The sequence below is a fragment of the Enhydra lutris genome, unplaced genomic scaffold, assembly GCF_002288905.1.
Source record: "Enhydra lutris kenyoni isolate GAN:26980312 unplaced genomic scaffold, ASM228890v2 scaffoldscaffold26, whole genome shotgun sequence".
Lineage (NCBI taxonomy): Eukaryota > Metazoa > Chordata > Mammalia > Carnivora > Mustelidae > Enhydra > Enhydra lutris.
In genome coordinates, this window is record NW_019154110.1 from 15169579 (window position 1) to 15183905 (window position 14327).

At 48.6% G+C, this 14327-nt stretch overlaps 1 protein-coding gene across 3 annotated transcripts in view; it reads right to left on the bottom strand.

Annotated features, from left to right (window-relative positions):
- Positions 1 to 4800: 4800 nt before the first annotated feature.
- The window catches only part of LOC111151236 (musashi RNA binding protein 2), a 385145-nt gene continuing 375618 nt past the window's right edge, over positions 4801 to 14327 (bottom strand). The window contains exons 12-13 of one of the 3 annotated variants that reach the window (XM_022509070.1): positions 9382 to 9536; positions 4801 to 7545 (exon numbers count right to left, since the gene is read on the bottom strand). In XM_022509070.1, coding sequence (XP_022364778.1) covers positions 7504 to 7545; positions 9382 to 9536 — 197 coding nt within the window. In that variant the 3' untranslated portion in view covers positions 4801 to 7503. Of the gene's footprint in view, positions 7546 to 9381; positions 9591 to 14327 lie in introns of all 3 variants that reach the window. The other 2 variants (XM_022509068.1, XM_022509069.1) reach the window with 2 other exon arrangements.

Genomic DNA, 14327 nt, shown 5'->3' on the forward strand with positions numbered 1-14327 from the left:
ATGTGAGAGACTGCCATCCACATAGTAATTTTTTACAACAGGGCTTTAAGAAAGCCACACACAAAGACCTGAAAGATGCTTGCGATATATAGATAGATAGATAGATACATATATATGTATATATATAAAAAAAATACTCACTACCAAAGTTGTCATCAGTTTCATACTAAAGTATAAAAGTAAGGGTGAGGTCAGCCACAGTGCTAGGGAAAGTTTTATTTAGATACATTTATGTCCACATGAAACGCTTAGACTTGCATCCTATTACATATGGAATTCCGCGTTTACAATACACCATGAACGGCAGATTGGCTAGCCCACGCCACTCGAGAGGACACTCACAGATTCCACACAGGATGGTGCAGTATGTACAGAATACAGTAGCTGAGAGCCTTCTAGGGAGGCTCTGGAACTTTTGGCTCTCAGACCCCCTCCCCCTCCCCCCTCGCGCCCCTGCCTCCCAGAAATGAAGTCCTGTCTGAGACAATACATTCTGATTGATAGCCAAGTATTTGAGTTAAGGTTGCTTCCCCAGAGGGGTGGGTTTTATTTATATATATATTTTTTGTTTGAGTTTACTTACTTTTTGGTTAAAAGAAAAAGAAAACAAACATATTACAGTATTAAAGTATTGCTTAACGTACAGCGTCTCCTTGTGTAGTGTCTGTGCCCAGGACCGGGCTGAGCTGATTCTGCTGCTTTTCTGCTTAGGGGAGGGCAGAGGAGCCCACCAGCATCTCTCTTCAATGTGCTTGCCAGCCTCCATCCCTCTGCCTCCCCCTGCCCCCCACTTTTATCTTCCTTGGAAGGTAGCCCGGCTTGTTGAAGCACACTGAAGAAAGAAAATTCTGCCCCGCACCCCTACCCCCCTGGCACAGTCTCCCTCTGTCTCTGCGTGCCACTCCCAACCGATAAAGAGAAGTATGAGTTAGTGTTTCTTTTGTAAACAATTTCATATGCAATATAATACAGAAAGCATGGCTGACCTTCAATAAAAAATGTAGTAAACTATATTGCTTTATTCTTGATTATGCTGCAGTGAGCGAACGGCAGGATGAAGCAGTGTGGTGTGGTGGTGGCTAAGTCCCTAGCCCTCGTTTGCACTAAAGATCAAAATAGGTCTTGTTTTTCTATTTGGAACGAAAAAACAATTTTTTTTTTTCAAAATCTCCCAAATGAAAAAGAACCCCCCCTTGTCAAAAACAAAACAAAAAAACAAAACACCCTAAAACAAAAACGAAACAAAACCCCCCAAAAAAACCACCTGAAAACAAAAACTGAACACCTTTCAGGTCATTAGAACCAACAATTACCCAATGATTTTTAGACTAGTCTAGCAAGATGTGTGTAACATTCACTGGCTGTGAATTGCTGTGCAGTGAAACAGGAAATGGACAGCAATAGAGCCATGCTACCTTAAAGTCCAAGCTACAGATTCAAATTAGGATGACGGTTATGAAGGAGAGAAACGTAAAAAGGCCTGTCGGGATTTCGTTTGAATTAAGCCAATGAGCGACTGGGATAGAACACGAGGCTGTTTGGTTTTCCCAATGGGTGTGAGGAAGGCCACAAACCAGGGCTGAGAAAGCTCCTGGGGAGGGGACCAAAGGCTTGGCCGTCCCCGTCAGCTCCAGGTCCAGGTAGAACCAGGAATGGGTCCGGGAGCTAATGCCACTCACTCCCCTCTGCTTGGGAGGAGAGGAGTTCGGGGGTCCCAGGCAGATGGATCTGGAAGCCAGAAAGTCACCCGGTGGCTATTTAGTGATTCCGGGGGGAAAAGCCATCAGCCAAGAGGGTTTCTCCCCCAGGGAAGGCGAAAAGGTGGTTCCCATGGTCGCCATTGAGCTTAACTGAAACAAAGACAAGGCTGAACATCAGTGCTAAAATAATTTACAAAAATCTTTCAAAATGGACTTCTAGATGAGTGGGGGGACTAACGTGAACCTTAACCTAGGTAGCCACATTAAAACATATCAGATTTCCACGAGATTTGTGCTATGGGCTACTGGGTCTCTTCAAAAGGTATTATAAACATCTAAAACATATTCACACAGATTATCAATTTCTTCTGAGCATTCTTAAAAAAATATTTTTTCTCTTAGTAAAATCATTTTAATATACCATGCCTCCCTCTTTTAAAAAATAAATTAAAAAAATCCAGTTTTGCATATCTAGCATTAGCATTTAAGGTAGTATGGCACACCCCTTCACAGTTTGGGGGGGGGGGTGGGAATCTACAAAACGCCGCGGAGTCTGCCGGCATTTGAACATCATGAGACCTTGGGTTAGTTGAAACCACATCAGATCAGCAAAAATAAAATAAAAAGTTGAAATTGAAAAAAAAAAATTGAAAGGAAAAACCTGCCCCAAAATTATTAGCAATTTTTTTTTTTCCATAAATAAGAGAAAGTTCTATCCTTACTGGTCCTAAATCTGAATAACTATGTCTAATTTTTTTAAACCTTAATTACGTTATACCTATCAATATGTACTAGAAGAAAGAGAAGAAAAAAAGTCACTATACTAGTACGAGGACAGCACGCTTACAAGATAGCCATTTTATACATTATTAACAGACAGTGATCAACAAAGAGTCTTCTATGAGGTGATGGGGGTGCAGAGAAAGGAAGGGTCCTACAGTACATCACCAACATGGACAAAAGAGTAATTAAATTCCCTAGTCTAGACACTGAATTTCTGGGAATTTATGGTCTTTTTTCTCTTTTTTAATAAAACTTTTCTATTTTGTTATTTTATCCCTCGAACACGTTTTGATATTTTAAAAGCGCCCAGCATTTTACTCAACTTGGTTGTTTGGAAATAAAAAAAGAAAAAAAACGAAACAATAAACCCCTCACCAAACAACCTAACATTTAATCGGAAAAACAGATTTTTTTTTTTTTAAATGTTGTTGCTGTTTAATTAGAATTGAAAAAGGCTTTTTTTCTTTCTTTCTGAGTTAGCATTTTGGAGCCTTTTGTTTGAAGATGCTTTTGCCCTACCACGTCTGTGAAGTCTACATTAGTCTACTTTGTTAGTAAAATTTATAAAAATAGGAGTGCAGCAGCTTTTTATAATAAATGTCGCATTCAGTGTCTCATACTGGCTGTGCCTTAAGTACCAAATTTATAAACGTAACAATTTAAAAAATATTAATAAAACATCAATATCACATTTTAAAAAAGAAAAAAATATATATCCACACTACAATATGTTTTAATGCCATCTACTGAGTTGTACTTCTAGAGTTGCTGTTGCCGACCTATTACCAATATTAAAAAAAAAGTTAAATTAAAAAATATCCTTCATCATAAGTATCTTTCCCCAACCGAGGACCATATATTATAACAGCCAAATGTTAAACATGTGCAAACAGGAAACTGTCAGTTTTTCCCACCAGTCACAGTGCAGCGATGTTTATACTTTTTTTATTTTTAAAATTCTGTTTACATCTACAATAAATTAAAAAAAAAAATTCTTCCATAGCCTCTCTGGTGATACTTGCAGCACTGAGGTATTAAAAAAAATATATAAACCAAAAAAGGTTGCTCTCCTAATTTGTAAATAGGAAGTGAATGGAGAAAAGGTTTCATTAATGCAGGCTTATCCGCCCCTGGCCCGAGGGCCCCCCTCCCCCGCTCCCCGGGGCCTGGGGGGGGCAGTGCGGGGCAGGGAAGCAAAGAGAGGCCAAGTGTCCTAGGGACCTTTGGAGGTGCTGAAATGGTTGGACAATAGAAAATGATCAAATATTTAAAAATTAAGACTGAAAAAGAATGTCCCCCCACCCCCTCCCCACCCAAGCCAAACAGGTGTGCTTTGAAACTTTAAATATGTTAAATATTAAAATTGTAGCTTTGTTTTTAAAAAACGTCTTGGGAAAAGCAGTTTTTCATATTTTAAATAAAAATCTAACTAGACGGTAACATTTGAAGCTGTGCACAGACGAGAGGTTAATATGCTGGTATGACACTAATACAGTTCTTAGGTCTATCACACAGACAGAAGGAGCTAAACAGTGTTCTAACTTTTCCCGGGGGTCGTCCGGGCAACAGGGGTGTCCTTCCTCCTGGGAACTGACTGGGTTATCATGCCTTCCCCTCCTCCCTCCACAGAGCATCGAACTGCCTGGGACCGACTCCCTCACAAAAATATTTTTTGATTCTCTCTTTCTTAATAGTTTCTATGTAGTTAATGGAATTGTATTTACAACGCTTTTTTTTTTTTTTAGAATTCACAATTTCAAAAAACCTTATAATATCACCTCTTTCAACAGAAAAAAAGCACTTATAGAAAAGGAGGACACTCAAAACATGGTCGTCCTTACCTTATTGCCGAAAATAGATATACTTAGGTTAACAAAGAGACGTCACAAAAAAGAACCGCTATAGAGTCTGTTAATTAGCCTACTACATCTCACTTCTTATACGACGCAAAGGAGAAAGTTGATGCCCACCTCCCGCTCCACAACTTTGCTTCTGTGGGTGTACGCGCTCCACCGGAAAAGCCATACAGTCTCAGAATTGGTACCAAAATATTGAGAGTAATATTACCATCTCAGCATCCTTTAAAAGTGAGAACAGAATCAAAACAAGCAAAAAAAAAAAAAAATCTTTTTAAGAAAAAAATAATACCTTAATATAACAATTATACTATGGTTAGCTTTTAACTAGATATTAAAGCTATATGACTACCGGACTAAGTCAAAATCACTACCAAATGTGATTCAAAGAGATTTAAAAGGAGAAGGGGCGGGGCGGGGGTGGGGGAGAGAAGAGGATGGGAAACCATCAAGAAAAAACAAAACAAAACAAAACCAAAAATCATGGGTTATATACACATTTAAAAGCTGTTGTCTTATATTACAGCAGATTCGTGAGATGATGAGATGTAGTCAACCCTCGATCCGAAGTGAGCCATCTCTGGTTGGGATGGGGAGTGAGGCTGGTGGGGGTCCAGGTCTGATGACATCACCTAAACAAAGGGCCACTCAGAAACTTCGCCCAGTCTTGCCTGGACATCCAGGTATGCTCTGCAGGGTGCGGAAGGTCACGGATGCCCAGAGGAGAACATAAAGTGGGAAGCGGGAGGAGAGAGAAGATGTGTCAGGCAGACGTACTATTTAGTCCAACTTTTTAACTAGTGCTTTCAGGGTAGAACTACAACAGGCTGCTCAACTCATGACTGGAAACGGCGGGGCTAACAGCTTCCTGGGATCACTGCTTGGAAAATCGGGCATCTTCGCCACGCCTGACACTGGGGAGCGGACAGCCCTGCCACTCATTTTTGCTGATTTGCTATTCCGCTGACTTGCTACAGCACTGTTGAATTCTTGGGCGTGGGCAGTGGCAGGAAATGTGGTCAGCAGATGTGGCCACACTGGGTGTTCGGCTCCATTGGTGAATTGCAAACTGACAAGGGATTTTGTTTTTTTTTTTTAAATTCTGGTTAAACTTCTGGTCTTCAAAGCCAAATGTTTAAAAAAGCTGCTTTATCAAATACCATCAATGACTGCCAATAACTGAAAATGCAAATTAAAAAAAATCTAAAAAAATTATATCTCATATCAAGGGCTTGAAGTCAGGAAAACATATGCAACAAATAACCAGCTTTGGTTACAGTAAACAAAGAGAGACCCGCGACTCACACAGACTTGAGTCTCCCTGAATCAAGCCTGGGCGCCTCCCTTGTGGAGGGCACTAAATGTCAGAGAAGGAAACCTCGGTTATGGACAAATTGCGTGTTTCGGTTTGTACATGTGATCCCATTTTGGGGGTGGGGTGCTACTATCAATCTCTCAAATGTGATATCCCTTCTGTGGGAACCGGGTCCTAGAGCTGGATGAGGAGGATGGGGTGGGTGCCTTGCCCTCCCCCGGCTCCTACAGCGGCTGTGGAAGGGAGGGTGGGCTGTGGTGGGAAGCCCTACCCCACCCTCATTTCCAGGGGAGGAAGAGCGCCAGGGCGGTGGGGCAGGGCAGCTTCGGGGTCTGACCTTGCGGGGACCTGCTGTGCCCGGTACCTGTTCCATCCCCTCCTCATCTGACTCCACAAAGGGCTCGAACCACCTCCAATCCCCAGAGTTCTTGGGGAGTTCAGTCCCCTTTGCTCAGAGGAACCTTACTTCCCCTGGGCCCCCAAACCCAGCTTAATTAGTAGTGAGTAGCTCTCCTTCAAACTGTTAGTGGCCTCTGGCGCTGGCCAGCAATGGCTGGGGTCAGTGCTCGAAGGGAAGTGGAGGTGAGGGGTGGGGAGAATCACACACGGGCTTTATTTGGTTAAGAGAGGCAGTTGCATTAGTTGAGCTGATTCCTTAGCAGCAACAGTAGAGAAATCCAAGAGAGATCTATGGAACTCAACTCAATCTGGTCCTCTCCACTGGGCCCACCCTCGAGAGTCCTGGCTGACTTGGGGCTTAGAGTGACCCCCCTCTGTGAGAGAGCTGTCCCATTAACTGCAAACCAAAGTGGCAAGTCCATCTTCAGCCTCGCTTCTCCTCTGTCCCAGCTCCCGGGGTGGGTGGGGGAGAGCACGCTCTGCCCCAGTGGGAACCCAGGCCCAGCCTCAGCTGTCACCCTCTCCCTTCCAGAGAGACAGACCCACGTTTCAAGCCCCCAGGCTAACGCGCGAACACAGTATGCACTCAGCTTTCACGAGAGAACCCCTCTACCTTCTTGGGGTTCTTCCCAAGAGCAACAGATACTTATTTTCCAATGAGACTGTGGCAAGAGGCTCCCTCACTGACTGCCCCAGCCTCCCCTTCTCCTCCACTCCGCCCCTTCCATATCCCCATCAAAGTGATTTAAAAAAAAAGTTTAATTAACTTGAGCTCAGTTTAAAAGGTTAGGAAACTGGCAGGGATCCAAATCCATGTTACGCAGGTGATGTCGTTAATTTAATTTGCTTTTCGTGCGGTAATCTGGATAATTACTCAGTAGTTACTGGCAAAAATGTTTTCTTTTCACTAAAAGATGGAGTCTGGCTGTATGACTGCATGAACCCCAGGAGCCAAAGCCAGAGAGCGTTGGGGGACCGAAAGGATCCAGGGACCTGAAAGGCCATCTTGCGGGACCCTGGAGGGGTTGGCCCCAGTCCCCGGCTTGGCCGAACCCTGGGGTTCTCCTACCTCTGTCCCCCTGGGACAGATCTAGCACGAGATCACCTTCCAGTTTCCTACACTCTTGATCGTAATTTCAAGACAGAGAGAGATGAGAGATGGGGAAGAAGATAAGGGATCAAAAGACTCAAATCAAGAAAAAAAAAACAAACAGGTAGGGGTCATGATTACAGCTGGAGAAAGGGATGAGAGAGTAAAAGACTGGATTTTTGGCCCCCACCCCACTTCTAAGGGGTCGGGGAGGAGGAGAGAGAGGCGCCAGCGCGATGAGGCCAGGGCCTGTGCATACTTGAACACCGGGGCGCACACAGGTGTGACGTGCCCGGCAGGGCGGGGACACAGGGCAGAGAAGGTAGTACCTCAGAGTGGGCTGGCAACAGAAGCACCTGCTCAATGGTATCCATTTGTAAAGGCCGTTGCAATCAAAGGTCCCTAAAATTGCACAATTGTTAAGGTCATCAGCACGCTATACACGGGAACAGATTGTCATATTCCGGGAAAGGAAATTATCTCTAGGACTAGACCGTGGTTGCCAGCATGAATATGTAATTCTGAGACACTGCGCCCCAAGGGGCCCCCACACCCTAACCCAAGCCCGTCTGCTTGCCCAGGGGGTAATTGAGAGCCAGGTGCACCGGTGGGGGGGTGGTGGCTGAGGGCAAAGGGAGGCCTCAGCCCAAAATGCTGGGCGCTGCTGCCCCTGACCCTGGAGGGCAAAGATCCCAGTGTCTCTGCCCACAGTCCCAACAGCTCCAGTTGGGGAGAGAGCAAGCCCAGCGCAGACAAAATGTGATGCCACGTGTGGTCATTTCAGAAAAGCGCCACGGCCCACAGGTCAAGAGACCCAGGTTTTCAAGAACAAATCGGGTCTGTGTTTCCAGGCGCTGTGAATGGAAGCGAGTCGTGCTCTGGGTGGTGACAGACAGTCTCCCAAACGGGGCAACTTGAAACGGAATACTGCTACCGCGGACTCGGTGCTGGAGTTCACCTGTGGGGATCTGACTCATCGGACTCCTGACTTCAGTGATACTGGTTTGGGAATGGAATAGAGCAAGGACCCAGATTGCACCGGCCAGGGGTGATGGCCACGTGTGTGTGTGTGTGTACATGCGTGTGTAAGACAGTACGTGAAAGAGCGCACACGCGCATGTTAGACTGTATGTGTGCATTCTTGCGTGTGTGTGTGTGTGTCTGTGTGTGCATGCGCGCGTGCACGCGCATGGCGTCCAGTGCTGGGGTGGGGAGTAGGCGGGGAGGCAGTGCCCCACGCTGTCTGTACTTGCTCTGTTCTCTCCAGCTCAGCCCCTGAGGCAGGGTTCACCTGGCCGGGACAGGACCTGGAACAGCAGACACTCCCATCTTAGCCCCCAAACCAAACCACCTACAAAATGCTGAGGTTGACTAGAATGGAGGGTGGCCGAATTTCGGTTTCCCAAATGGAAGGAACATGGAGCGAGTGGGCTCAGGCACATTCATGCTCACACACACCAGGAGGGGGAAGAACAATACAATCTGAAAACAGCATGCAAATCTGTTAAGCAAATTTCCATTGCCTGGATTAGTCAGATTATAGAACCACAGAGCATTACAAATATCAAATGCATCTGGCCTCCGCAGGGCTGCGGCTAAAGAACGCAAATGGGAACTTACTTGGAACCTGGAAACTGTAAGAAACATTAGCAGAGGAAACCGCCCGGGAGGAAGCGTGAACCCCACACCGGGTCCCGGGGCCAAGTGCTACCTCTGGACCTCAGGCCCGGGGACTCGACTGACCAAGGCTGCTATTCTGAGGTGGAGGTGGGAGGGTCCCCCAGCCCCTCAAGTCCCAGCCCACATGGGGGTCAAGCAGGGGGGCCCATCCTGAGGGCCTGTTACGTGCTAGCAGGTGACGTACCCTATTTCCATTAATTCTCACACCATCTTTTGAGGGAGGCATACTTAATTGTCGCTTTGCAGCCGGGGCAGTGAAGTTCCGATGGATTACATAAGGGGCTCAAGGTTGCACGCGCTGAAGGTGATGGAGTGGGGATCTGAACTTGACCTGCTCAGGCTCCTTCCACTCCATCATCACATGGCCGCACAAAGGTTGCTCAGGAAAAATCCAAACAGCGGAGCTTCAGCCCCAGGTGGCTGGCGGAAGTGGATGGGAGTGGCGCGGGACCCACTGTCCTCTCCTCAGCCCCCAACCCTGGGCTCTTCTGGCACACTCTCCCATGGGAGACAGGCGGGAAAGGAGATGGCGGGAGGGAAGGGGTGGGAGGTACTTACAGCTATGCCGTGGCCGAAGCCTGAGCCCGGTTGTGGGCTGGCTGCACTTATGTAATTCCCCACTCCGGAGTCCTGGCTGGCAGGGCCGTACAGATCGGCGACAGGTCCTGGGCTGTTGGCCCCCGGGAAGCCTCCGGGCCGCGCGGGGTTGGAGCCTGCCGGGGAAGCGGGCGCGCCAAAATTCGGTTGAGCACTGTAGCTATTCAGGACTGGTGTGCAGAGAATAGAGCTGGGTATGAGGCCAGAAGCCAGGCATGCACCGGTCATTACAAGCCAAACACTCGAGAAAAACAGCTGAGGCCCAACTTCTAACACTCAACCAAGGCCATGCGAAAACATCAGCAGGGACTCAAGAATACTCAGCCCAGGCTACTACTAAGAAGCTCGGAGCTCCAAAAATAGAGAGAATAAAAAAACAATCATTCAACACACTACAGCAACCAACCGGAGGTGCTTCACTGCCCACCAAATTATCACAAGAGAAATAGAGATATATATGGAAGAGAGAGAGGAAGAGAGAGAGAGAGATTGGTTTTCACATCTGAATTGGTGCTCATGCAGTCTTGTCTAGATCTGGGCACGTTGAGACAGCATTCACATCCCATGCAAACTACAAAGGAACTAGTTTTAGACTACACATTGTGTTAATATTGATATTAAAACGTGACAGGAAACAAAGCAATTTGTGTCCAGGAGGAAAAAAAAAAAATCTTTTGGGGAAGGGATTTTAAATTTTTTTTTTTTTTTTTTGGTTTCGCTTTTTCTTGTTTTTGGATCCATTAAATGACAAATTTGTTTAAAAAAAAAACGAAAAAACAAAAAAAGATCCCCATTCTCCAGCCGCCCCCCCCCAAAACCACTTCCCGCCTCCCCACTGGCTACGTCCTCCCCCCACCCCCATTTAGATCCCTGTATGAAAGTCGTCACTACTGAACGTGGTCGGAGGATGGGATATGTCATGGAAAATTTGGGCATCTTAACGTAACTGTAATGATGGTGGCGAGGGGTCCCCTTCTGGGGTGGAGAGCAGGGGATGGAGGGAGGGGGTGGGGTGGGGAAGGCGAAATCTGGAGGCTGGGGCCGAAGCTGGGTGAATGCCAATGGTTCTACAGGACACCCATGCACTCACCTCCTGCGGTAGAAGGAAAGGGGGGGTTTAAACTTTTTTTTCCTTTTGTTTAAAAAAAAAAAAAAAAGACAAAGAAGTGTGAATGCAGAGCATACCGACTGAACCAATTTACAGCTACAGCATATCTGACCGAAATGCCTTTCTGTTAGTCAGCCTCCTATGAACTCCAGGCTGAGATAAAGAGCTCGGAATGCACCTGTGCTCTAGAGAGGCGCCTTCCCAGCCGCAGATCCTGAGAGTGGTGGTGAGGAGAGGCAGCGGGAGGAGACACTGCCTGGGCGTAGCGCCGCCCCCGCCCCCCCAAATTCCATCATTCCTTCTTCAGTGAGGGCCACAGCGGCAACCAGGTTAATTTGGTCTCATCTTTCATTTCCCCTTAGGCGCTTAAACTTTTTCTTTCCCAAACTGGGGTTTTTTTTTTTTTTTTTTTTTAATTGCCGAAGTAGGTTCTCATTGATTGTGAAAGCTGAAGGTGAGTCTGGGGCCAGCCCCTTCGGGACTATAGCTAACCCACGCAGAAGAACGAGACAATCTGGACACTACATATTTCCATGACTTTGGCTCCAAGGGGCTGCTTCTCACTACAGTCTTCTCCCTCTGCTTCCCATGGCATTTCACTCTCTGACCTGTGACCAGGTGCTTTCAACATCTGCAGCCTCGCTCTTGGCCACGGCCTGGCCCCGGGGCCTGTGCTTGCAGCCCTTGGACTGCAGACCTCTGGCAGGCCTCGAAGAACCAGATGTGCATTGATTTTTACCGGCGTGCGCCCGGGGTGGGAAGAGACTGACCACGCGCCCACGCCAGGCTGGCAGGAGACGGAGACGGAAAGGAGATCAAACCAAGCGGCATCTGGCCCTTGACTGAGCAGAGAAAAGGGAAGCTGATAGCTCCAGGTGCCCTTGGGGCAGGAGGCTCGAAGGTGAGGTCCCTTGGAAGCTGGAGCTGAGAAATGAGTCAACTGGCAACGGAAGAAACAGCTTCAAGAGAAAAAAAAAAAAACAAAAAAACCCCCAAAAAACCGACAGAGGCTTAGAGCAAGTGAAAGGCTGGTCTGCGAATGCACGAGCAGACAAAGGGGGCAGGAATTTTGAATACAGGAGATTAAATTTGCAGATAACATTTGGCCTTTCTCACTCATGGAGGCAAATACCAAGCTGAGATATTCAAAGGCAGAATTATCTTGGTCTAACGTGGTTTTTTTTTTTTTGTTTTTTTTTGTTTTTTTTTTTTTGTTTTGGGCTAGGGAAAATGGAACGAGCTCAGACAGTGGACTCCTGGTCTACCCAGGCAGCTGACCCCCACTATGCACAGTAACTAGCCAATTCTGTTTCAGGGTAAAGAGAAGCTAGAGAAGGGACCCCACAGTGGAAGATGGGAAGATTTTTTTGGCTTCTTGTTCCTCTGGCCAGATGGAAGATGCAAGAAGATGGTAGGCAGGCCCACCCACCTCGGGGCTGGGGAGAAGGGGGGTTTGATCTTGGCTCCTTTCAGCAGGGAAAGCCAACCAGAGACCGATCCAGCCAGAAGCAGCAGCCTGGGAGACAGGACGTAGCAGGCCCATAGAAGGATGCTGGCCAGAAACAGTCCCCTCTGTGTGCTTAGGAGCTAAGAGGGCCAGTGGGATCTGCCCATCCCAGCTACCTCTCCCAGTCCTTGTGCGCCCAGGAGGTCTGAAGGGATTTCACAGTAAGCAGCCCCTCTTAGCCTACAACACCCCTCCCTGCTCAGTCACCTGTCAGCAAATGACCCTGAGAAGAAGGCACCCGATGAGAAGACAGCTTGGAAACCCCAAGTCCCATATTGCTACACACTCTCTCCTCATAGGGCCTGATCCCTGCTCAAAGTCACCTTGTGGCTCTCCCCCAGCCAGGGGCGCAAGATCGGGCCTTGGGTCCCCGCCAGAGGGCGCAGCTGGCAGACAGCAAGCGGCTGGCTCCGTGCGTGCGGTGGGGCGGGGGCGGGGGGGGGTGTCAGGCCTCAGTACTCTGCAGCCGCCAACTCCCTCCTCATCTCTCTGTGGGGAGAAGACCCAGGCTCCAGAAAGCAGGTTCAAGTCCCTAGACAGCCCCTCCAGACACCCATGCACAGCAAGCAAACAGCCCTGACTGCTTAGCAAAGAGGGGGGAGTGCCACTTGGCATGCAAACTTGTCAGCAGCTGTTCCTTCTGTCTGGTGGGGGGAGGGCATTAGGGACAAGGTTGTCCTCTTCTTTTGGGAAGTTCGTACTGAACACCGGCTGGCTACACCGGAAGGGGAGTCATTTGAGGACCCTTTCTCTCCCTCTGAGGGGCATGACCGGAGCGAGATGCACGAGAAAGCAGCCCCGGAGCTGCAATGCTTGGGGAAGGATCTTGGTGGAGGGTTCCTTTTCCCCAGGCACTGAGCCTCCTTTGGAAGGGCTGGAAACAGTCCCCCAGACCAGGATGGGGCAGGAAGAGAGGACAGGACAGCACCCTCAGCGGACAAGAGTACCTTGGGTACTGCTCAGCTGGGTGTGTGTGCGTGGGTGTGTGTGCGTGTGTGTGCGCGCGCATGTGTGCGGAGAGGGAGAGGGTCTCGGTATATGTTGCTGAATAAACAGTGCTGAGATTTACGAATCGGGACACCCCGACTCCCGTGTCAGGAGAGGACACCGTCTTGCGAACACCCTGGCATTTCTTCGCAGAAGCTATGAGCACTAAGTGGGCAATTTGTGGGCTCGCTGTGGGGAGCAGGCCCACATGCCTGCCAGCCGCTCTGGGCAGCACCCCCACCAGTGGTTTAATTCTGGGCAAGTTCCTCCTCCCTCGCCCCCAGCTGCCAGTCCCCAGTGTCCCCTACACTTTCCGGGTCCAGGCAGCTGGTATGCTCAGGGAGGCAGCTGTGGTGCAGAGAAAGGGAGCACTGGACTTGGAGTCAGAAGACCTGAGTGGGACCCCAGCCTTGACCTTCCAGCTGTGGGCCTCGGGCTAAGCCCCTTGGCTGGCCGGGGTCCTCATCTATACCACATGAGCGTGGTCTGCCTTTGCCTGCCTCTCGGTGGGCTCCGTGAGGATGGGAGAAAGCACTTTGTAACTTATTTTAACTTTTAAAATAGTTCTGTAGGCAGAGCCCAGTAAGACAGGTGCCATAGGCAGATTTAGGAAAATGTGATACAGGAAAACACAATTCATACAAATCAGGAAGTGGCTTGCTTACAAAAGGGCCCAATTCACCGGCCCAGTGCACTGAGTCATGCTGTACCCGGATGAAGGACTCTGAGACACGAAGGACTCGGAGACACGGGGGACAGGAAAGCAAGGGCGGGGAATCTCACCGAGGCCAGCAAGAGGAAATGCATTTGACTTAGAGTGGGAGGCATTCTGAGTTGGATTAAAGGAGGAATTTCTGCCTAGCAAGGGGATGAAAGACCTTGATGGCCGAGCCAGGAAATCCCAGGGAATCTTACCCCTGAGACCCTAACAAAGGCCCATACCTACAGGAGCTCGATCCAAAGCTCATGGGTACCTCAGGGTGTTAAAAAAAACCCAGGGAGGAGTCTGCCTTCCCACTGGCACACGGTCTGCCTGTGGCTCTGCCCAACTGTGGCCAGAAGGTGCTGGGCTGAGAGCGGAATTGGTCCCTGGGGGGTGGGGAAGAACAGCCTTGAAAGTACAAAAGTGCCGATGTCCGCAGGGTCCCTGGACCTGCCCCAGAAAGCTAGAGCCCGAGAAAGAGAGGTGGGGGGGGGGGGGGAGGGAGGGGGGGGGGGGGGGGGGGAGGGGGAGAGAGGGAGAGAGAGAGAGAGTGTGTGTGTGTGTGTGTGTGTGTATGTAGGTATGTATGTATGGGGATAGAC